Source organism: Hylaeus anthracinus, unplaced genomic scaffold, assembly GCF_026225885.1.
Source record: "Hylaeus anthracinus isolate JK02 unplaced genomic scaffold, UHH_iyHylAnth1.0_haploid 11989, whole genome shotgun sequence".
NCBI lineage: Eukaryota > Metazoa > Arthropoda > Insecta > Hymenoptera > Colletidae > Hylaeus > Hylaeus anthracinus.
Window position 1 is genome coordinate 8557088 of NW_026534337.1, and position 22257 is coordinate 8579344.

General features: G+C 39.7%; 3 protein-coding genes across 6 annotated transcripts in view; 2 read left to right on the forward strand and 1 right to left on the reverse strand.

Annotated features, from left to right (window-relative positions):
* LOC128887452 (cofilin/actin-depolymerizing factor homolog) overlaps positions 1-2757 on the forward strand; it is a 6986-nt gene extending 4229 nt beyond the window's left edge. The window contains exons 2-3 of the mRNA XM_054143331.1: positions 1791-2033; positions 2125-2757. Of these exons, the coding sequence (XP_053999306.1) occupies positions 1791-2033; positions 2125-2325 (444 nt within the window). The 3' untranslated portion in view covers positions 2326-2757. The remainder of the gene's footprint in view (positions 1-1790; positions 2034-2124) is intronic.
* A 2266-nt stretch (positions 2758-5023) lies between these two features.
* Positions 5024-22257, reverse strand: part of LOC128887441 (uncharacterized) — a 118385-nt gene continuing 101151 nt past the window's right edge. For both annotated transcript variants that reach the window (XM_054143297.1, XM_054143296.1), the window contains exons 7-9: positions 17966-18115; positions 13050-13192; positions 5024-12979 (exon numbers count right to left, since the gene is read on the reverse strand). In XM_054143297.1, coding sequence (XP_053999272.1) covers positions 11018-12979; positions 13050-13192; positions 17966-18115 — 2255 coding nt within the window. In that variant the 3' untranslated portion in view covers positions 5024-11017. The remainder of the gene's footprint in view (positions 12980-13049; positions 13193-17965; positions 18116-22257) is intronic.
* Positions 15544-22257, forward strand: part of LOC128887437 (uncharacterized) — a 143217-nt gene continuing 136503 nt past the window's right edge. The window contains exons 1-2 of one of the 3 annotated variants that reach the window (XM_054143290.1): positions 15544-15634; positions 15715-15845. The gene's annotated coding sequence lies outside the window, so the exon portion shown is untranslated. Of the gene's footprint in view, positions 15635-15690; positions 15846-22257 lie in introns of all 3 variants that reach the window. The other 2 variants (XM_054143288.1, XM_054143289.1) reach the window with 2 other exon arrangements.

Here is a 22257-nt window from a genome sequence, read left to right on the forward strand (position 1 = left end):
TCTCTCTCTCTCTCTCTCTCTCTCTCTCTCTCTCTCTCTCTCTCTCTGCTCTCCCCCACCTCTAAAAATCTTTACGTTGTGTCATGGACGTATTTCACAAATTTCCACAGAGTGGAAATACGAAGTCGAACGGACCATCGTACCGTGTGGCACGTGCCCCGCGCGCAAGGGATAACTTTAGAAATGGACGTCCGATCTCTTTTAGTATAGGATTCATGCGTGGGAAGAATTTATTTCGGTACATCCCCCACGTTTGCCCGCGAAATAAGCTTAAACGGCCCGACTAAACACGACGCGTAATACTGATAGCGTTTAAAGTCCCTAGATACACAAACCACTGGAATCCATTTTGGTTCCAGCTTATCGCTTCATTTGGAAAAGTATCGATTAGAAGTAAAGTTATAAATAAAGAAAGGAAATGCTAAATGTTCAAATTGTAAAATATGTCCTTACATTTAAACATGGGCTATATTCGTCAATGTATTTGTACAGGTCTATAACACATTCTATTAGGTTGTCCAGAAAGTTCGTGCCAATTTCTAAGAAAAATTCAAAGGCATATAATATATATACATGTATTTATTGAATTACATAGGTGCCATTTTGTTTCACAACCGTTTCACCTTTTAAGGGATGTATACATGTTATTTGTTTTCAACCATTTCGATATATTCAGACCTGTACCACCTACCAAAAATCAACATGGACTTTCCGGACAGCTCAATATATTTAAAATCTGTTCGTCAACTTCCTGTGTTTAGACTATTTTAAATTTGAAAGTGTAGTTATTAGGAGAAGTAGGTATTAACCAAAGTCTCCTAAAAGAATAATGTTTAGAATACAACGATGCAGTTTAAATTATTCGTTTTCTAATGTAAAGTCATATAACCTGTATGTCCTGTATCGGTATTTTGTATATCTAGGGACTTTAGATACGTCATGATAGCTCCGATACTACCACGATCACCTCGTCAGTCAACGACTGCGATATATCGCAGTGGAGAAAGATGTCTGACGTCCTCGTAAATCTTCGCTCGCACGGTACTAAAAGAGGGATCACTTATCGACGTCTGGGGTGGGGATTGCATGACAGGGGCTACAGAACATTTGTCCATTACTAATGCACTTGTAGTCCACTACATTCATTAATTCTAATTATGTGGTATTCTGACTGATTTCTCGTCAAAATAAAGGTTTCGCGATTGCACTTAAATTTCGTGTACGAAAAAAGGCGTTCATGCAGGGCCGTGACAAGGCAGGCCAGAAGAGACACGTGCTCCTGAGCGCCATCTTATGTGGGCGTCGACAGGTTGTCTTTAGAAGAGAAAAAAAGTTATATCGACTACTACTGTAACACTCTGTTCTCATTTATAAAATAATATCTGTTTAGAATAAATTGTTACACTGAACTATCACTGTATTATTACATTTCTGTCTTAATGGTTAATATAAAAAAAATCGAATTGCCCCATGCGCTGAAATTCCTAGACACGGTCTCCTATGTAGACATGTTCGTATTCATACGATAGAGAACCATTTTATAAATAGTATGAACGGTTACAAGTTTCTTGTCGCCGATATCTGTTTCAACAGGTGCGATTAAGTTTTCTAAACAGCGTATTTTCATCGAACGATTATGCAACGTGTTGGGAGCTCAGTATTACACTCGATTTATCGTTAGAGTATCGACGACGGCTGCGTATACTCGAAACCTTCCATTAATTTTTTACTTGACTTTCTTGCTGATAAAGATAATTAATAGCCGTTCGTTTTTGTTTTGATTTGTTTAGGCATCTGGAGTAACAGTAGCTGACGTTTGTAAGACAACGTACGAGGAGATTAAAAAAGACAAAAAGCATCGATATGTAATCTTTTACATTAAGGACGAGAAGCAAATTGACGTTGAAGTCATCGGACCACGCGATACGGCTTACGACGCCTTCCTCGAAGATTTGCAAAAAGGTGGTAGCGAAGAATGTCGCTATGGCCTCTTCGATTTCGAATACACTCATCAGTGTCAGGGAACTTCTGAGGTAATGTTTGGTTTTTTTTTATTGATCATAAAAACGAATAAACATGTTATCCAGGCATGTGAATGTTACAATGAAACTTGTTATTTTTCAGGCATCCAAGAAACAAAAGTTGTTCTTGATGTCGTGGTGTCCCGACACAGCTAAAGTTAAGAAGAAGATGTTGTACTCCAGTTCTTTTGATGCTTTGAAAAAGTCCTTAGTTGGTGTGCAAAAGTACATACAGGCAACAGACCTTTCGGAGGCATCCGAGGAAGCTGTCGAAGAGAAGCTCCGAGCCACTGACAGGAATTAGGAGTATTTCAGCGAATCCAAAATTATTAATATTAATGAGAGAAATCAAGTGAAAAACAATACGCAAATTCCCTTCCCCAAAATAATGCTCTATACCGTCGTCGCATCGAAGGTTCATGTTTTTACACATTTTTCACTTTTAAATGGAAACGATTACCAAGTATTTGCGCTACATGTATTAGTCATTGGGGAGCGTAAACATTAGCAGAAATGAACGTAAATGAAACAAAAAGTATATAAAGAAAAAAATCACTTTTCATACTGCGAACGTTGTGTGAATCTGTCTGATATAATATTAATATTATACTATTATTATAATTATAAGATACTTGTAAAAGAATAACAGTTTACAACCAGTCAGGCAGTAAGAATGAAAGCATTACACTTTTATCATCGGCTGTATAATGTTTAAATTAAATTCATTTCATAATGACTTTTCGTAAGATCCTGTTAGTAAGTCCCGCATTCTCCTAACGTTGTATAAAATTGAATTGTTTGACTTATCCTAAAGGAAGCTCAACAATATCGTTTGTACATGATAAGTCAATTAACCGTTTTATATTAAATAAACTTTGTTTTAAATTATTTTCTATAATTTTCTTGTACTGAATTCACTAAAAACTTTTCGCAAAGTAATTTAAATTATTTATTTCATTTCGATTTTTTTTGTAAAAAAAGGAACTACAAGTGCTAGTATGTCCACATATGTATTATGTATTTGCGGAGCCAACTGAACACTAAGTTAATCTTTTTATTTTTTATACTTCTTCAGCACTATGCAGTTAATAATTTTATATGAAGTAAATGATATAAAATCATATTAAAAAGAATTATTTCTATTGGTTTTGTAATTAAAGTTTAATTTTAATTCATATTCAAATTTTCGCGCGCATTTTCAGTACATTGGCGTAGCCATCTAACGGTAGAGAGGTTGAACTAACTTTGGAGTTTGGTCAGCGCCTCTATCGGGAAAACGTCCAAGTTTGTCGCCGAATAGTTCCTATGTACACTGCTAGATGGTGCCATTTGTTTGAAATTACCGACACGTCGGTAAGTGAACAAATGGCGCCATCTACCATTCCAAGTATGAACTATTTCGGTGACAAACTTGGACGTTTTCCCGATAGAGGCGCTGACCGAACTCCAAAGTTAGTTCAACCTCTCTACCGCTAGATGGCTACGCCTATGTACTGAAAATGCGCGCGAAAATTTGAATATGAATTAAAATTAAACTTTAATTACAAAACCAATAGAAATAATTCTTTTTAATATGATTTTATATCATTTACTTCATATAAAATTATTAACTGCATAGTGCTGAAGAAGAATGTAACTATTATTTCCATAATCTGTGGTAAATATTATCATAAACTTAGATTAAAATATAATTCTGGGTTGTAACATTACATACTTTACATGACAAATCCTGTATAGACTTGAGCATTCTGCAGATGAATTAATATTGTATTAATGCTTATAGATCGAGATCTCTTTATACTGCCTACTTTTAAATGCACTTTACATTTTTTATATACTTTACTTTGTACTGCAGTAGCTTCATCTATAACGCAATGTATGAAAATGTACACTTTTCTTTTAATCTATTGCTTACATTTTTATTTCTAATGCCTTCTTTGATGTCTGTATAGATTCACCTAGCACTGCAACTATTTCATATAAATAGTAACTTGAGTATTTATACTTACCAATTAAGAGATATAACGAAGAATGTCACAGCTTCAATAGTTTCTCGAGAGTATACTCTCTATAGTTTCTATAATAATCTCATGCACCGAAAATGGTAATTATCGGTGAGCGAGAATAAGCTCCTTCTTTTCTTTTATGCAACGTAACGTCATAAAATGATTAACGCACGTGCGAATGTATAAATTTTTCGAATTTCAAAAACAGTTTATGTTGTTACTTTTTGACTTTTAAATATACTTTTATTCATACTTTATTTAATATCACTGCAGAACTGTAATTATTATACATAAACAGTAGCTCGCGTGAGAGACATTTTTAAAATTAATAAAGAAAAAAGAACTACCTACGCTTGATAGTAATTCGTGTAATAATATCGTTATGCTACAATGTTTTGTGTTTTGGTGAGTACATATTAATCTACGTTTAGCAGTATAAGGAAAGTTTCACGGCTTGAAATTGTACCTCTTCAAAATTCACCCCCCGCTCTCTCCTCTCGTTTGTAGTTCTATAATTACGAATCTAATAGAACGGTGTCAACGTTAATACATTTACGAATACGAAATCATATATACGTATATATACTATTTTAAAGAAATTTACCATGACATCTTTCGTTTTTTTTTTTTTTTTTTTATTTCGATACGATCAACAGCGAAACCACTTAAATCTGTATAATATATTTATACTTAATAGTTAATCCTTAGCGATCAATTTACAATCAAGTTAATTCGATTAATCGACGAAATGTTCAATTAGTTCGTGTAGCGATGGCTGGTTCCGTTCGACGCGGCGTATGCGTTCGTTTCCGTTTTCCCTTGTTCTGCATCTTGGATTCTTGCTTCTCTCTGGTTTCGTTACGTTTCGTTTCGTTTTGCTCGTTTCGCATTTCGCTTATCGATGAAAAACGATTAACACCGACAGACACTTAACGCTATAACTGCTCCATCACTGAATCGGAATGGATTCTTGAAAAACATCTACTATAGTTAATTGTCGATCGTACGAGCCATTGTGTCCTTGAGGCCGATAGAGAACAAAAGAAACATTCATTATATAGACATCATGTTATTATACCAACGATTCTTCTCATCTATACCCTGTGCATCATTTTAAATGTTTTCAACACATCCTATGTGAATACTCGAGATAAATGTTTCTCGCTTATCGTAGATAGTCAATATATAATATATTTATACTTTATGTATATCTTGTAAACGTACGCACGCGTACGCGTAAACGCGCGGGCTTCGTCTACTCTCGTTACCGTTTAATTCGCTTACAGCCGCGCATACGCGTGCGCGCGCGTACGTACATTTATTTATTTATTTATATATATCAATCATGCCGGATGCATAATTTTACAGCGTCGTACAGCGACAAAGGAGGATGTCGATTTATGCCGTGGATCTGTATTTAAAATCGATACCTGTTTTACGCGCTCGTCGATCGCTCGTATCGACGCGCGGACAACGTCTCGATCCTCGATTGTTCGAAACGCGCAGATGCAATGAAATATAATTAACGAGACAACATAACGCGATAACTATAAAAATCACGGTAACGTATGAATATTTCACAGCGATGTCGAGAGTCAACGATTATTTAAACCGATAAACAAATTGCAACGAGAACGACGTTCAATATGGCGGTAGCGGGGTGCGAGGTTACGACTACGGGGACGCCTAATTCTACTCCGTTCAGGGATGCCCAGAATTCTCCTTTAAACGCACGAAATATGAAAAAAGTAAACTTGTGATTCGTTGTTTGTAAAGCAAAAAAAAAATGACGATGTTAATTACACAATAAAATTGTGCTTCGTTTTAAAGGAGGTAGTGCCTCGAATATCGATAAGATTGCTTGCTATGATTTATCCCGTTGTATATCCCTTCATTTCATTTTAAACGTTTTCTACCCTTTGTGTACATCCCTTTGTTTCATCAATTTACAAAAAAAAAAATTCTTTAATTCTGCTTCACATATCGATATAATTAGCTCCCTCGATTTACCAACATTAGACGTGACACTACTACGGAATTCAATGGAATAAACGTCGCGAACAAAGTAAACTTCGCTGTGAAGAGACTTCACTCGTTATTCATCAAACGAATAAAATTCTGGCTACCTCTGGACAGCGTTCGTCGAAGAACTTCTCTCTTCGCCGAGATTTCGCCGCGTCCGTTTCGTTTTCACGGACGAAGAAGGCGTCCCCGCGATCGGTCTTAAATTATTTATCCCGTGCATTGTCCTTAAACGACGCGTTTTACGATATAATAACTATTAAATATGCGGCTTCGTTAGAAAAAAGCTTACAAACTTCATAAGCGAGAAGCTTAACGGCGCGTGGCTCAGTCTGTACATGGAAACACTCTGCCCGAACGTCGTCGTACGCGACGCTTTCTTTATTCTAATAGGGACCATAGACGCGACGATTTATCACATCACGTATCGACACGACCAATCGACCGCTTACGTCAGAGTTGGAGCGAAATCCTAGGCTTCGATTAACGTGAAATTTGCAAATATTTCGTACATTTTCCAAAGAAGGGAACGAGACGAAGATATTGGTAAACTTCCGGTTAGTTGAAGCCTAGAATTTTGTCTAACGTTGTTTCATGTTGGGTGCATTCGGTTGTGCGACTGTTGAGTGATACTTTTGGATTCTCTGCTTTGATTCGTCTATTAGCATCGAATCACTCAACAGTTGGACCCATTGATTTTTATTAGCGACGCAACGATTTCTTATCGAAAAAAGAAATACCATCGTGGGTACCGACGCATAATAAACATGGCTGGAATACATTTTACATTAGGGAATATAAACAAGTTGTAATACATAATCTTGTAACACATCTCACCGAATAACAGCGCACTTGACCATAAGAATAATCACGCAACTAGATCTTGATCAAATTTCGTACACAAAGCATCAAAAAGTATTACAAATCCAAGCTTGAAAATCATTGAAACAGTCACCACACATTCGGTTGTAACAACAGCCACGCCCTGCAACAACAACAACGTTGTTGTGCAACAACCCCGCCCTGGTACAAATGCAATACTTTCCAATCGTTGTTCAAACGGTCGTATCGACGATAGTTGTTCACTACGAATCATTACACGAGAAATGGTCACGTCCGTGGCCCCTGAACAGCCGATAGACTCGGTACAGACCGCAAAACATACACAATTCGTCGCTCGTGCGTGCGCACAACGTTTAAAATCGTTTACTTTTTTTCACGATTCGTCGGTTCATGGTTCGGTAGAAAATGACAAACGGGACTAGGAGATTCAGATTCGGCCGACGACGACGACGAATTATCGTCGTTCGTTGTTTTCGTTTCATTTGAAATCGATGGAACGCAAGTGATCGATTAACGGTGAAGCGTTTCGCGCGTACGATCCCACCACGGATGATCTCCACGTGCGAAACCAAAGAGATTCTATAGATAGAAAAGAGGAGTCATAGGAGCCTCTGTAAATGTAGATGTAAGACGCAGTAATAATGTAAATCAAAGAATATAAAGAACGAACAAACAAAAGACTGGTACATTAGATGTTTTAGTCAAGATACATGTCTTCGCACCTTTTTAAATAAAACTCACTCGCTCTCCGATTCGTATTCTCTCCAATCAAAATTTCATAACGTAACTTCGCGTGCATTATCAAAGAAGGATAACCATGCACTCAATCTTTTTTCTCCTACCATTCGCGTTACACTTTCTCGCCTTGCCTACTCTATCTATACAATCTCTTCGAACGAGGAGATCTCTTCTCTACGTTTATTGCAACGATTACAATTAAAAACGATGAATCACAATAATAATTGTCGTTTTACTCGTAATTTTGTCTGGGGTCCATCTACTCCCTCCGATCGCGTAATTCGATGTTTCTTGGTCGTTTTTTTTCTATTAATATTTTTCATTTCTTTCTTTTGTTTGTCCTTTCGTTTAGTTTTGTTCTACTTATCGTCGTCATACCCGAATTCATCCGCACGCAAAATTACTCTCGGCTTGTCGCGCAGTTTAAACGGTGCTACGATTCAACGAATCGAATTGACTAGATTCGCATTAAACATGTACAGCTTGGCGATCAACCGTGCGTACATCGCGCGTGTATCCGCGTTATTGCTTTGATGTAATTAATATATTTTCCTGCAACGCATGTGTTGTACGCAAATACGGATGCATCGGTTTTGCCCATTTCTACGAAATCGCATTTGTTTACACCAGGAACTGAAAATATTTCCAAATCTCTCGGAATGCCTTGGTTTTCTTTCGTCTTTATCGTTGAAAAGGTGTTTGTGTATGTATGTATGCATGTGTGTCTCGTAATAATTAGGTTTACTTCTGGTCGATGTTAAGGAAATTACAGTAACGTACGTGCACCATGTATGTTCCATTAATTCGGATATATTTTTTTCTTGTCCGTTGGCTTGTAAAAAAAAAAGAAAGAAAGAAAGAAAGAAACGCTCGAAACAACGCCCGAATATAAGTACTACCGGTTCATTGTAACCATTCGTCAGCGATCTCACTCGTCAACATCAGCTAACCAGCTAATATTAACGTGCGTACGCGTGCTCGTCGCGTACGAAAAAAAATTAACGAAATAATTTCTCCCCATACGATAACAGAAAAGACGAGAAGACGAAACAAAAATAAGATAACAATCGATATAATATGCTCGTGAAAAGCTTTTGGTGCTCCAACAAGTTACGGTTCGACAAAGTGCCGCAGCGGTTCTCCTCGATAAACTACCACCGTTCACGCGACAACAGATTGCACTTACTCGACCAGTCAAGCGAAACGATCGGAGTACCTTTCAACAATAATGAAAAGGATAACAGTAACGCCGCGAAACCGCCCAGAAACGGAAAGGAGAACGTAGCGAAGAAGAGAACGAAACTTGAGCGCCGTCTTTAGTAATGGGACCAATCCAATGACCTACTCGTTGATTTACTTGCGCGCCAATTCCCATTCGAGGTCGGAAACGGCTGTTGAAACGAGTTATCGTTGGAATCAGTAAGGTGTACTTGTTCCTAGTATTTCTTGCGTCGACACCGTTCGTACGTCAAGTATCGAGACCTTCTAACAAGACGACGATGTAGACAATCTACTACCAGTTGCAAATATTGTAAATATATTCAATTATATATTCAAAGTTAATTGATTTCTGAAAGATATAATTTCATCGTTATTATTTCATCTTTAAATCATAATTTCAGAACAAATATCACTAAATTCGATGAACGTTTTTGACAGTCGCGAACGCGATTAAAAGGTATCAAACTTGTTGTAATCGATGGGTATCTATAGTCGAGTGTCTCGATAATAAGGGTCGCATACTTAACGATTGATTGAACATCGGTTGTACAGCTGCGCCGCATTGGGATCCAACATGGCCGCGTTACAGGGCGGATTACGCGACAACCTCGAGCGCTGTACGATCGAGATGACATTTTCAAAGAGTTGCGTCAATGACAATCGTATCAAAAAGTCATTACGTCTGCGGCCCCTATAATGGGAGCCATGGAAGTAACGATTCGTTCTACGATGAGTTGCAACAACAATCCTAAGACAACAACATCCTGTTTCAAGATGGCCGACAGCGATTAATCCAAGTACCCCGCACGCTCTACAATTATCCTCTAAACAGTCGTATGAACCATAATCGTGTAAATTATTGCTCCAAAAGATTGTTACATCCATGGCGTCCACAAGTCTCTAGTTCGAAGATATTCCTTTGAATGATTTGACACAATAGCGTCAGTTTCAAACGTAAATGTATCGATGGCTTAGAAATCACGTCTCAGTCCCATCACTAGCCGTCTTCGTCGTTATCGATGATCCGCGATCAACTCGAGAAAGAGATCGATAGTGTCTAGCAAGCACAGCACAGTTCCACGGTGTCGGTTGAAAACATTTTCGCGGAGAGCCTTTAGTTTCTTTTACTTTTATGAAAAGCCGCGCGTTTTCGGTGGCATTATCCACGGTACCGAGCCGCGCGTCCGTGTGACTACTCGCGGCGCAATCGTTGATCCTGAGCGACAGAGAGGAAGGGATCTGGTAGGAGGTTCGAGCGAAGTGACAAGAAACAAACCAACGAGAAACGCGACGAAATAGAGAGGTAGAGAACGAGAAGAGTTGACGCGGAGATAGTGAACTATATAGGCTAAAGAGATTGACGAGGGAAGGACGCAAACCCGTCTCCCTCCACGATTTTAACCTACCTCCGCGGAATGATAGGACGCTGGTATCTGGTGCTGGATGTGAAATGTCAGTTGCGGCTGGTCGATAGCTTTAAAGATGCGGCAAGATCCAAATTAAATTGGAAAATGTTCTGCAATACATTGTATTCTGCCCCTCGAAGATGGATTATTTTATGACTAAGTTTTAAGTAATGTTACTGAGATTGTATTGAAATTAAAACGGATGAGAGTTGAGAAAACTTAAGAGTAAGACTTTAGAGCTCTAGGTAAAGACTCTTACAGCAGACTTTGCTGAATTTAATAAAATCCCTCAACGCTTGCAACTCTACATCCAAGAATATCTATTTTTGATTTTTCACTATCCCAGCACTTCGTAGACTCCCCCAAAATACAATTCTCAAGAAACCTCAAGCAGCCCGAAGCGTTCTCCACGAGTACCAAAGACTTACATCTCTGAAGCTATCCACTCTTACATTCCACTCTTACATGCGAGACTCCACAAATTTTCCACAAATCGCCAGCGATTTTCCGTCCCGCCCAGGCAGGTTAAAATCGAAAGTCGACGAACCGGGCCGTTGGCCCGCGAGAGACGTAGGGTATGGCGGGAAACGCGCGCAGTTCGCGAATCGCAGTAGCAAAGTCGTGCCAGAAAGCGTCCGCAACGAGAAGCGTTTTCATTAGACGATTATTCCGGCGACGGATCCTAAACGTGTAAAAATACGTAGAAAAGATAAACATAGCGCTCGAATCGCTATCGTGTCGAATAGCTTTACATCGATTATCATACACCGTCGTAAGCAAGGTCGACCGGCGGCCTGTGGTGAGACGGAAGGTAAGACGGCGGCGTAGAAGTGCCCGGCGTGGCGCTGCCAACACTGGTGTAACCACCCGGATAATTCGCGCTGGGCGCGTGAATCCCTGCTGGCGGTGCCGGATAGGCATCGAAGGAACTAGAGTACGAACCGTTGTAGGGATAAGGATTGGCCATGTGACCGAGGGATGGATGTATTCCTCCCATGCCGCTCATACCGCCCATCCCGTAGGTGCGTTGCATCAAGCTGGGCTCGAGGCCGCCGAAAATGTATCCGTTCGTCGATCCCATCGGCACGGGGTAATGGGGCCCCGGTATTATGTTTGGATACGAGTTACCGGGGTGCCCGTGGCTCATGCTGGGCGTGTAATTGCTAGACGCGAGATTCTCCACCGTGTAAGACTTGCTGTGCTGCTGCTGCTGTTGTTGCTGTTGCTGTTGCTGTTGTTGTTGCTGTTGGTGTTGCTGTTGGTGCTGTTGCTGCGAGTCCTGGTGCTGACGGCCGTTCATGGTGTACAGGGAGCCGTAGCCGTCGTTGGGCGAGTTGTGCAACGAGCTCGGATAGATCGTGCCCCCTGGTCCCAGTGGCGGGCTGTAATTGGACATTCCCGCGTTGGACATGCCGGTGAAACCGGAGAGATAAGATTGATGGTGCGCCTCCATCTTTTCCGCGAGCGATCCGTCGTCGTTCATACCGGGATGGGAGTGTTGGAGACGTTGGTTGCCACCGTCGGCTATGCTGGGTATCTGGTCGACTAGAGATTCCAGGTCGCTGAGACTCTTCGACGCCACGTCTTGGTTCCTCTTTATGCCGTACTGCTCGTGGGGATGGTGAGGGGACATGGAGGAGTGGGTGGGCGTGTGAGGATGCGTGTGCGGAGGAGTCGGATGGGAGTGGTGAGAGTGGTCGTCGGTTGCTTGGCTCAACGGCGTTGGGGTGGTTTGATGGGGATGAGGGTTGTGGGGGTCGGGGGTTTGCTCGTGGTAGCCCATGTAACTCGGGTAACCCGGATGAGACGGGGTTCCGGGGCTACCGTGGTGGCCGTTCTCGCCGTTTCCAGCTGGATTGTACTGACGATGATCGTTGTTCATGTTCTGTTGGGAGATGCTCGTCGGAGGCTCGAAGTCTGGGTGCTCGACGCTGGGCGAAGTCAACGGCGATGGCTCCAAGTTGTTCTCGGAAGAGATCGCGGTGTTGATCTCCGACGAGAGGTCGGAATGAGTGAACGAGAGCGACATGGATTTCGGGCTTTGGCTGTAGTGCTGCAAGTGTACGGGGCTCTGCTTCGCGTTCATGCTGTAGGGACTGTCGTTCATACCCTGCCCGTAGTAGCCCGAGTCGTTCATCGGTTGAGGATACGGGGCCATGTGAGCGAACGTCTTAGGTGGCGAGAAACAATTTGGAACCACCCCACCGTAGCCGTCTAGGTGACCCATACTCTGGTGTTGCTGCTGTTGCTGTTGCTGTTCCCGTTCCCTCATCTCCCTTTCCTGTTGTTTCTGCTGCTGGTGGATTTTCTTGGGACGGCCGCGGCGCTTCTTTATCACCTCCCCGTTCGCGTCCAGTTTCTCGGGATCCGGCGGCGGTTGATCTTCGGGATTCTTTATCTTCTTAGGTCTGCCCCTCTTCTTCTTTCCAGGTATCTGGGAGTTGGGCTCCTGTTTCACGATCGTTCCGTTAATGTCGGTGATCCTGCTGTCCCCCTCGTTCGTCAGATCGTCGCAGTAGCCGGGCTTCTTGTCCTCGATCGCCTCGTGGTCCTTTTTCTTGAGCTTGGTGTCCGCGAACACCACGTCGGACTCGTCCAGATGCGTGATCGTCCCGTTCAAAAAGTCGCGGAATTTCTTCAGCGCCGCGTAATATGGCACCTTATCCGCCGCGCGAGGCAGTTGCGCGCATCTCGCGCTGCTCGATGGCATCACCCACATGTACTGCAATTGTTATCGCGTTATTAGAAACGTATCGTTGGATAAACATCGCAGTATTAGTCTTTCGTCTTACCGTGTTGGTGCCCTCCACCAGATTGGGTTGTCTTCCGAATCCAAATTCCTTCTTCCCCGAGAATACTTCGTAGATGAGTTTTCCGTTGAAAACCGCGATCTTGGGCTTGTATTTCCGTAATTTCTCTAACAGAATGTGACTACCTGCGAAAGCAAAACGATTTAATAGCATCGAATAGGACATTTGTACGTATTTTGTTTCTGAAGCACTTGGCGCAATTGGTGAATTAACAAAGTTTTTAATGTTAAGGAGGCTCTACAGTTACGCTGTAAGTCAAAATAGAATTACTATCGTCGCTTGATTCACGTAGTAGTAGATCTGGCATAGTATTTTGAATATTACAATTGTTCGCAATTTTGTATCGAAATAAAAAAAATTATGTTAAACATTGATTTTTAGTCGTTATTATATCTATTATATATTTATATTGTATCATAAAGTAATATAAATCAATTATTTTCAGACAAACTACAGTACTGTTTGTATATGAACGCGCGTTTTCTAACGTCTCGTACAGCGTGCCAGATCTCTCATACTATGTCAATAGCAGGAGACAAAACGCATTATCCTAGTATTCCTTAAGTTATTATTAATACTACAAGTAACCTCGGAGTATTTTGTAAATCAATATATTTTCTTTAGATATTTTTCTATCATGCATAAAATTTTCGATCCAATCTCGGCGTCAATTACTTTGTAGCACGTAATTGAGTGTGTTGAAAACGCATTTTCCCATAAGAGCCCACGTTAAAAAGTGAAAAACTGAAACATTTATTTCTTAGCTTTTAGGTACCCTACCCTTTCTAAAATTTTTGTGGGTGTTTTTGGGATAAAATCTAACCCGTATACAAATTTTTATCATTTTCTTGGCGTTATTTCTATTTAGACTAGAGCCTCCTTAAACGTTTTATGAATCGAGGGTCGTATAAAAATACTTTCAGTTTGGAATTTGTGCAGTTTCCGAATTCGTGGGCGATCGAGCAACGTTTGATATTACAGAGAGGAAATTAAATATCTCGCTAAGTAACGAGACTTCGATTAACTGGTCTCGTACCGTTTATATTCCGTCTGATTCAATAATCGATATGCACAACCAAAAATATGCATTTCTAGTTAAAAATACGGTTGCAAATAAGGGATATACGGTCCTCGTCGAATCATTCACCTTTAACTTTTAATATTTTTTCCAATTGCACTCAGAAAAGAGATAAAATTATTCCAAGTTCTGTAACCCACCCTGTATATATTAGGTTGTCCGAAAAGTTTCTTTCGCTTTATTAATAAGTAATACATCCACAATATTTTATGTTTTATGTTACATTACTGAATTGTGCACGATTCATTATGCTCCATTACTGTTACAACATGAATATGAAATTAGATTGTTTATATATATAAACACGACCACATAAAATAATTGAGCGCAACTCGCGAAAGAACCTTTCGGGACAACCTAATACATTTAGTTCCCAAATTACAAATTTTCACCATTACGAATTTTATATTCCGTCTAGTTCTAGTCCTCTACGCGTGTATTTATGCAAACTTCAATGTACCCTTTTGCCACGCCGCACGATGGGACGAAACAGTTTTCGGCGATCAAATATCGATTTTCGTGAATTCGAAAAATGGAAAAACTGTTTATGTACATCGATAGTACGAAAAGTCATATAATACAAGAATTACAACGTAAATTAAAGAAAAGATAAATAGATCAACGTGACTAATTTCAGATGCCACGAGGTAAATACTTAAATAGTGAAGCAAAACGTAAAAGTACCGTGAAACATAATTGTCAAAGGTTTAAAGATTCATTAAAATGTACTTAGGTTTTAAAATTTGTATGTTTATTTTTTGCCCCAATGTCCAATATTTATGCAGCGTCGTCCCACTGTGCGCCGACCTGTTGGTAACGTTAACCTTTTCAAAAGTTCCCGCCCTACGTAAAACTATGGAACTAATTGACTGGAAAGCGCGGGAACTACCTACGCCGGAACCGGCTAGGGAAAATTGTTAATTTTTCGTCTGCACCGTGCGTTCCCAGAATGTGTGTTAAAATAATTGAGTGCAACTCGCGAAAGAAACTTTCGGGACAACCTAATACATTTAGTTCCCACATTACAAGTGTTCACCTTTACGAATTTTCTATTCCGTCTAGTTCTAGTCCTCTACACGTGTATTTATGCAAACTTCAATGTACCCTGTTGCCACGCCGACCTGTTGGTAACGTTAACCTTTTCAAAAGTTCCCGCCCTACGTAAAACTATGGAACTAATTGATTGGAAAGCGCGGGAACTACCTACGCCGGAACCGGCTAGGGAAAATTGTTAATTTTCCGTCTGTACCGTGTGTTCCAAGACACCCTGTACATTATCGATCGCTGGGTAATTAGAGAAACATGTCTACGACGACCGAACGTATTTCGTTTCGTTATCTCGACGCTCACGGGTCGTTTATTGTCTTTAGCGCGATACGTGAACCGTGATTCTTGCGCGCGAGAGAATTTCAAGCGGCGAGGTTGGCAACACTGGAATACCGCGTGCCGCCAGTCCTCTTCGCGGCGACGATCTCACAGCGGGCTGATGGTAAGTCAAAGCCGATCGTGAGATTCTCGTTTAGTTTTATTTGATTGTTCTCCAAGTTAATATACCAGTTACGTGGACAGTGCGACGATCGATTTAACTCGTCACCAACAAACAGGAAGAGTTCAGCGATCGCGACATCCGATAGATCCAGTGAATCGAGGCTTTGTTATTCGTCGTCAAACTTCTCGGTGCTGGCAAACATCCAGACGCAGTAAGTAAACCGACGTTTATCGATACACGCTCCTTGTTGCTTGCATTTTCGTTCGCGAACCTTGTCTCTTGTTCCGCGTTCGTCGCGTTCTGCGTCCGTTATTTTATTTCATTCGTTGCATTCGTTCGTCGAGTCACAATCTCCAGGCACCGGGTCGCAAAAAGTCTCGAACGAAGCTCTTCAGAGCTTCGTTTATTAACGAAACATTTCTAAAGACGTCACTCCGTAGTAAAATAAATATTCGTATCCGGATAAGCATTCCGTCCATCTCGGACTACCAACGCGAAAACGAAAATTGCCCGTTGTCAAGGACGTGGCTTCGTTCGGCTATAATTTCGGTCACGAGGAACCATATTAATCAGCCTCCGTCTCCGAGACGAGAACGCAGGCAACCAAGTGTATTTCAGAACGGAATAATGATCGTTGCAATGTATTAAGAACGGTTATCGTCTTGGGAGTCGATGTATTTTTTTGTGCGAGAGGTTGTCGCTATGTTACGAGGAGTAGCACTTATCTCGTCGTTGCGTATACAAAATTATCGAAAGAAAAAGTGACGGGAACGAAAGGTTTGAATGAAATATTCGATTCAGATAAACGAAGCATTGAATATACAATTGAACTGGTGACATATCACGTCTTTTTTTTTATAAATTCATCTCGTGTGTATATTTTAATTTTAACTTTGTCTGAGACAAACACGCTAAATCGGTAGAAATAGATTCTGTCTTTTACGAGAGGGTCTTATGCGTTGAAAACTTTTCTCGATCTTTCCGTCGCGAACGACTGATAGTACGTAGCAGCACGATGCCCGTGTCGGAAATGGGTTAGTTTTTATCGTCCATGTGCGCACGGTATGGTTCACGTTCAACGAAGGGATCGTGCTTGTTCCTCGTTTGATAAAAGTTCGAAAATTTGGCGTTCAAATGGAACATTACGAAAGATAAATTCGATACGTTTATTGCCCTTTTGGCTACTACTGGTAACGTGTCATTAGACGAGTATTTATTAACCATACGTAGCAGCTTAATCTGAAAACAGTTTAATTATCTATTTAATTATCTGTCCGCCATTTTGTTCTCAATTTTCTATCTCTGACGTATTCTAAATGAAACTTTTTTAATGGCGAAGTATTCTAATTTTCAATGCTTTTTGAGATTAGATCGTCTTTGCGCGCAATCGTTTGTCAAATACGAGGACCGGAAGTAGAACGTATCGCGTTTCAGCAATTTTTAAATTTAAAAAAAAAAACGAAATGATCATGCAGTTTTTCTGCCTTTTTTTTTTTATTAAAGCTTCAAATGGAAGCCACTCTTTTAATGCGTCGTGCGTTTCATCGAAAATGTTTTCATGCGATTTTTTTTTTTTCGCTTTTTGGCGAGCGGTTAACCACTTCCATTATTTCAGTTCCCGTCAGTCGGAATTTCGAAAATGAATGTTGAACGCTTCTCGCGTTGACGTAACCTTCAACCGTTAATTTTATACTTCTTATCATGCTTCAAACATTCTGTACATCCACGTAACGATATACGACATCCCCGATCTATTAAAATAAATTAATGAATAAATATAAGCGAAAGGAAGACCTGCCCGTTTACGTCCTTGGTTAGCAATTCGACCTTTGTTTCGTTTGAACGAGGTGTACATTCTTTTTAGCAATGAAAAACGAAAAACGAATTCCCTTATGACGAATTCTATAATTCTCTATAATTCTACATTCTTATTTTTACAAGTTTCGCTTGAATTCTGGTCTCTGGGATACAAGTACAATTGAAAAAATATATGTAGAATTCTACATTCTATAATTCTCTATAATTCTATAATTCTACATACTTAAAAATAGTTAACTTGGAAAGAATACAAACATTCGATCAATTTTCTTTTTTAAGCAGTTGCAATAATTTAGTTAAAAAAGAAAATTGATTCACCCTTAATTTACAAGACTAATGTTGTATGCAAGTTGTGCAATTAATCTTTTCCTTACCAATGAACAGAAATAGATACACTATTGTCGTTGCTACCGATACATTTATATCTGATTGGAAGAAATTAATAATTGATCGACGAACAAAAAACAATAGTCTTTTCGTGATTGTTACATTTTATCCGTTTCGTTTACTGACCTTCTTTTATTTCTTTCCTCGTGAGATCGGCGCTGCCTTTGGTGGCGCGAGCCACCATATTTGTGAAACCGATCCCGAAGCGCAACAGCTTGTAATCGTCATCCGCCGTCAATTGTTCGGGTGTCAGCCCGCTCAGGTGTAAACACTTCCCTGGAAAAGTAGTTTTAATTGCTCGTTAGAAATGTCGAAAGAAACGAAGCCGCGCTTTTTCCAAGGTTCGCGGGAAGCGCGCCAAGAATCTTTACCGTTTAAGTTCGACCGATATCCATGGCAGACGGGGTGACTCGGGGGGGAATTTCAATGGGGGTCTGGGTCAAACGTTGTCGACAAACTGTCTGAAAGTTCCGACTTCGTTTCGTAAACTCGCGACGATAAATCGACCGTTATCGTCAACGAAAGAAAATGGAAAGCGCTCGCCTCCTTACGCGAAGTTATGGGTGTTGTTAAACCGGAAAGAATTGCCGGTGCATTTTTCTTGTAATTGGAGTTATTTTCTGGGAAAAAATTAGCAGACATTCATTCTTCTTTCGGGAAAAGTTACCGTGTATTTATTTTTACAAGTTTCGCCCGAATTCTGGTCTCTGGGATACAAGTACAATTGAAAAAATATATACGAACATAAAAGATAATAGTAAACGTGGAAGATTAAGTTTTAGGTGTAATTTAAACACATTTAACTTAGCAACTGAAAATTAGTTAACCCATAAAACCTGATCAGTTCAACCTCGACGGACATTTTCTCACGAAGTTATCTTTCTGGTTAGTTGTATAAATATCCCAATCGGTATCGATGTACGTGAAATAAAATATAATTAATACGGTTTAGAAGCGACTCGCACGGGACAAAAAAGTTCGCTCGGCAAGTGCTCGAGGTTCGATAAATTGAAAATAGCCTATCGCATCGAATCTATGAATAAATAAAATGTTCCACTCGAAACGATCAATCTTAGACGCAAAAGTAAAAGTCATTGCGGATTACATATGTAACGACGTTTCGACGAACTAATCAAGTTCTAAACCGGAAAGCCGCTTTATTTTTTAAAATAGCTTAATCGAGGCATTCGAAATCTACGTGAAAATTCATTTGGAGGAAAGGATGAACTTTTCCTATCGACTTTTTACCTTCTTATCTCGTGGACGTTACGGCGTCTCATCGTTATTCGTCTGTCCTACGTTTAACGAAGGAGACGGTGCAAAATCTCGCTGCTTTCACCAGCTAATAGCACACACAACCTTGGGCGTGACATTTGACTCCTCTTTTCTGCGTAGGCTCGCGTCGGTATAACATTATTTTTACTTCTGTTCTTATTTTACGTCGATACCGGCGCATTCAGAACAGAACGAGTGTAATATTATAAAGAATAATTAACATCGACACCTTCAGTCTGTATGTAGATCTGTTACTTTGTGCTAAATCATAGTTGCACGACGTTTTATAACCACTTAATGAGATAAGCTGTTCTTTTTTGTAAACTTGTTTTGTATTTATCGTTAAGTAGTACGTACTCAACGTGATGCATGAGAAAATATTCAACTGCAGTCTTTTCAACAACATTCTGCATTCGTGCAACATAATCGATAATGTTTAATTTAATAATCCTGTTTCTCGTTATATACAGTTACACGCACGTATAATAAATAAATGTGTTAGGCTGAATACAATAACAAAAGTAAAAAGTTCTTCAAAGAAGGTTTTACGATTCTATCTTTCTATCAATTCTATCGTAAAAAAACAAATGGTGTAGCCTATCTGATTGCTTAACGCGTTGAGCGCGGCGCCGAAATTTCTGTCCTTTGCATTCAGCCGACATCGGCAGCGAGCAAGCGTCTCAAATGATGCGATGATACAGGGTGACCGCGATTGGAAAGCACGCGACTTCACGCACTGTGTAGTGCTTAATCTGCTGACGACTTTGTCGGCTACCGACACACAAGCGTGACAAATTCTGTAGTCGCGATGTTTGACTTCGGCAAAATTTCAAAGTCTTGGAGTGAGACCATGGGACAGCCAATGGAAATCTACCTGCGAGAAGCGATCGGTTGGTAGAAAGTCACGGAAGCGTACATATCATTCGAGAATACAAAATTTAGTTTGTTTTTGGGAATATTTATTGCCTATAAGACCGAAAATGTTCGAAAGTGAAGAAGACGACCGACACCGGCCCAACGAAAAGTCTAGTGCCGGTCTCCGGGGACCGGCGCACAGTGGGACAACACTGTATAAATGTTGGACATTGGGGCAAAAAATAAACATACAAATTTTAAAATCTATGTACGTTTTAATGAATCTTTAAACCTTTGACAATTATGTTTCTTAGTATTATTATTATTTACCTCGTGAGATCTGAAATTAATTACGTTGATCTGTTTATCGTTTCTTTAATTTAAGTTGTGATTCTTGTATTATATGACTTTACCAAAAGAATGTGCGCAATATCGAATGTTGGAATTGTAATAATTCTAAAATGAACAGAAAGATGATTTAAATGTACAACAGAACTTTGTTACATTCGATTGTAGAAGTTATAAATGTTTTATTCAATTACAAAAATCGCCTAAATTCGCCCAGACAAAACTTTGCACCATTTGTTTTTAGGAAGTGTGTAGACTGTAGCCGTTCACGTAGTTTTTGCTTTTAGTTGTTTCTTTGTCAAAATTTAAGAGACACATAACCTCTATAATCAAACGTAACAAAGTTCTGTTGTACATTTAAATCATCTTTCTGTTTATTTCAGAATGATTATTACAACCTCGACGTTGGATATTGCACACATTCTTTTGGTAAAGTCATGTAATACAAGAATTACAACGTAAATTAAAGAAAAGATAAATAGATCAACGTGACTAATTTCAGATGTCATGAGGCAAATAGTGAAGCAAAACGTAATAATACTATGAAACATAATTGTCAAAGGTTTAAAGATTCATTAAAATGTATTTAGGTTTTAAAATTTGTATGTTTATTTTTTGCCCCAATGCCCAATATTTATACAGCGTTTTACAAAATTTTCAACAATACACATAGTCACATTTAAGATTCGAAGCTTTAAGGTCGATTTATACTATCCGCACAGACCAGGAACGGTTCCGTATCGGCTCCGTTCCGACACAGACACGAGTGTTTATGTTATACGTTCGGTGGTAACGATCAGTCAGTTAACAGAAAGCGTTTCGTAAAGGCACGTAATAGCACAAACAGGAAAAATGTTTTCACATTTAAAAGTATGCGAGATTTTGTTGTAATAGCTATACTATTAGATGCGGACGAAGTTGTAAAAAAAAAGATGCCGCCGTGTTGGTGTGCACATGTGCTCGAGAAGAAGAAAAGTTGAAGGAGAATATTGGACACTCTACAAAAAACTAACAGACGACTTTTAGATCATATTTAAGTAGTCCAAATGGAAGTCTCGAATGGCTACAGAATTTTTAGAATGCTCAAAAATGCTGAAAGCATGCTAATTTTGGTGTAACGAATCGATAGGACCAATAAAATAAAATGTATTCTAGTTTTTGCATATATATATATATAATACATATATATATATATATATATAATACATACATATATATATATATATATATATATATATATATATATATGTATTATATCTACCAGATTGCCCCAGTTTCTTCCCGATTTCAACCCATGCTGCTTCTTTCTTGTCAGTATCGCTATACTTTCTATCCTCTTGATTATACAAAAGAGAATAATCGCGGACAATTTCTATTAGCTTTCCGCAAATCATCGTCTTATTAACTTTTTGCTGTCACGGTTGTGTCTGAAGTCTGAACGGAACCGAAACATATGCATACTTGTCAGCGCCGACACGGTCCGACACGTTCCGTATCCGATAAAGTATTCTTCGCGAGAATGCCGAATGGCCGGACCGATGTCGGTAGGTGTCTGTGTTGATACGATACGATATGTATAAACACCTATCGAATTGCATTATAGAATACTTTTATAAACGGTGTTGAACGGATACGTTCCGGGTCTGTGAGGATCATATAAATCGACCTTTGAAAGATCTGAAGTTTCTCAAGTGTCCACGTTCCGTTATTACAAAACAAACACGTAAATTCCCTTTGGGAGAACCCTTCACAATGAGATTGTAGACAGAAACAGAACAGCCCGATGAAAAAGCCGAAAGTAGACTTGTCGTTGGCATTTCATTCAGTCTATTAGCCGTCTCTGGCTAATACTCGAAATTTTTCCCGTAATTAAACGAATAAATGGAACGGTTTCGGAGGAAAAGTTATCGCGAGGTTTAAACGAGCGTTGTCGGGTGTCG